At 39.5% G+C, this 1,947-nt stretch overlaps 1 protein-coding gene across 1 annotated transcript; it reads right to left on the minus strand.

Annotated features, from left to right (window-relative positions):
- Positions 1 to 288: 288 nt before the first annotated feature.
- Positions 289 to 894, minus strand: LOC113335695 (zinc finger protein 1-like). The gene has a single exon (XM_026581715.1). The coding sequence runs from the start codon at positions 892 to 894 to the stop codon at positions 289 to 291; it is 606 nt and encodes a 201-aa protein (XP_026437500.1).
- Between the last annotated feature and the right edge of the window lie 1,053 nt (positions 895 to 1,947).

The following is a 1,947-nucleotide window of genomic DNA, read 5'->3' on the forward strand; positions in this document are numbered from 1 at the left end:
TGGTATCTCATGTATTAGATCTCGTTTACTTATTAATTGGGTGTACTAATGATTTTGGGTAGTTACAACAGTGGCATTAATCTCCATATGATCTGGCTAATATAATTAAGGGGAAGGGGACCGTCATGTAGCTTAACAGAGTTCAAGATTTAAAACACTACATCGCAATTATGTTAGCTAGCTACAATCCAGCATATATTTTTGCTAACCAGACTATACGGTTAACTTTACACAGACACTGCTAACGTACTTTGTTTTCCGAATGATCACACAATACATAACCTGATTTCAAAGCTTAAGAGATAAATCAAGTTTTAATACTCCCTCATCCGGCAGCTCCGTATTTGAACTTACAACCGAGCATTCACTAACACCTGTTGGCCGAGTAGCTGCTAGACTAGAATCAGATCTATAGTTCTGTGAGTGGTCATTCGCATAGAGAAGAGAAGAGCATCGAGAAGCCCATGATGATAAAGAATAAGGCGCATCTGGTTTTCGGACCATGGATCGAGCTTGAATACCCAATGATGAATTCTTGATAAAACCACCACCATGAGTAAGAAGAGGTGACGACGAGGAAGATGATATTGAGCTCATAGTTGATGATGAGAAGCGCTGTAGGTTCTTTCCACGACTAAAATCTGAGAGCGCAGCTAGTGTAGCTGTACGTTCTCGTTTATGAGCATTTTGATGTCCTCCTAGTGCTTGTGCGCTATGATATTTCCTGTGACAATAGTTACAGCAGAAGTCCATAGTCGTCTTTAGTCTTTTAGGCTGCTGATAACCAGTTATCTCTATTGTTGTTTCTTGATTTCCTAAATCCACAATATTGGAGTTGAGTATATGATATTGAGGAAGATGACTTGGATCATTGAAGTAATCTTTGAGAGACATAATTTTTCTGTCTTGATGATCAGTAAATACTAAGTAAAAGAAGGTGCTAGCCAACAGTATCACTCACTTTTATATGGGAATTTTAATCGAATATGTTAGGGTTTTGGGACTTCCACATATCTATATTTATATATAGGATAATCTTAGCTGGGAGACAATCTTGATGATCAATAGCTACATGTAAGCACTCCTATTATAAGTAATGTTTATGTTACCTAAAAATCAATATCTAATTAATTCTTACAATAAGTACGTACGTTGTACTATTCATCAGGGAGATTTATTGCTAATTGAATCAATGGCCATTAAATGTGATCATACCCAATTAGTTGCAGTACCTTCTTGGATATTGGATTCAGAATGATTTCCAACATTACTTTTTTTGGTGTCTTCTGTTGTTTCCATTTTAGTTTTGGTCAAAGTAATAGTATTAGAATATGTGCATCCAATTCAAAACCAATTGGCTATGAGTGGAGCTGTCCTTCCATATTATATTTTAAGTTCATTATGCGAAAACTAGGGATGTGGGACTATTTGTCCTTTCACACCCTCCCTCACGTGTAAGGCCAGTCACTCGGCCTAACACGTGGACCTACGCACGTGTGGGTCTTGGGTGTGCAGGTGACATCGGTCACGGTCCACCCCACGTACAGGTCATACGAGTGACCAGTCATTTGGTCACGGGTGTACATGTTCCCACTCGGATACTAATTCGGCCTACACCCCGCGTATGGGACCTAGTTCTGATACCATGTTAGAGTATGGGCATCTAACTCAAAACCAATTGGAAATGAGTAGAGTGACCCATAGGATTATAAACTGCAGGATCTTAGATAACCCAACAATGTGGGACTAATAGTCTCAACACGCCCCCTCACGTGTAACCTCGTTGGGTCTAACACGTGGAACAATAAATAGGGTGACGCAGAGTAAAGGTGCGGTCAAATGACTCGACACAAAATAGCCTGCTCTGATACCATGTTAGAGTATGGGCATCCAACTCAAAACAAATTGACTATGAGTGGAGCGGCCCTTCCATATCATATTTTAAGT

The sequence above is a fragment of the Papaver somniferum genome, unplaced genomic scaffold (genome assembly GCF_003573695.1).
Source record: "Papaver somniferum cultivar HN1 unplaced genomic scaffold, ASM357369v1 unplaced-scaffold_15, whole genome shotgun sequence".
Classification (NCBI taxonomy): domain Eukaryota; kingdom Viridiplantae; phylum Streptophyta; class Magnoliopsida; order Ranunculales; family Papaveraceae; genus Papaver; species Papaver somniferum.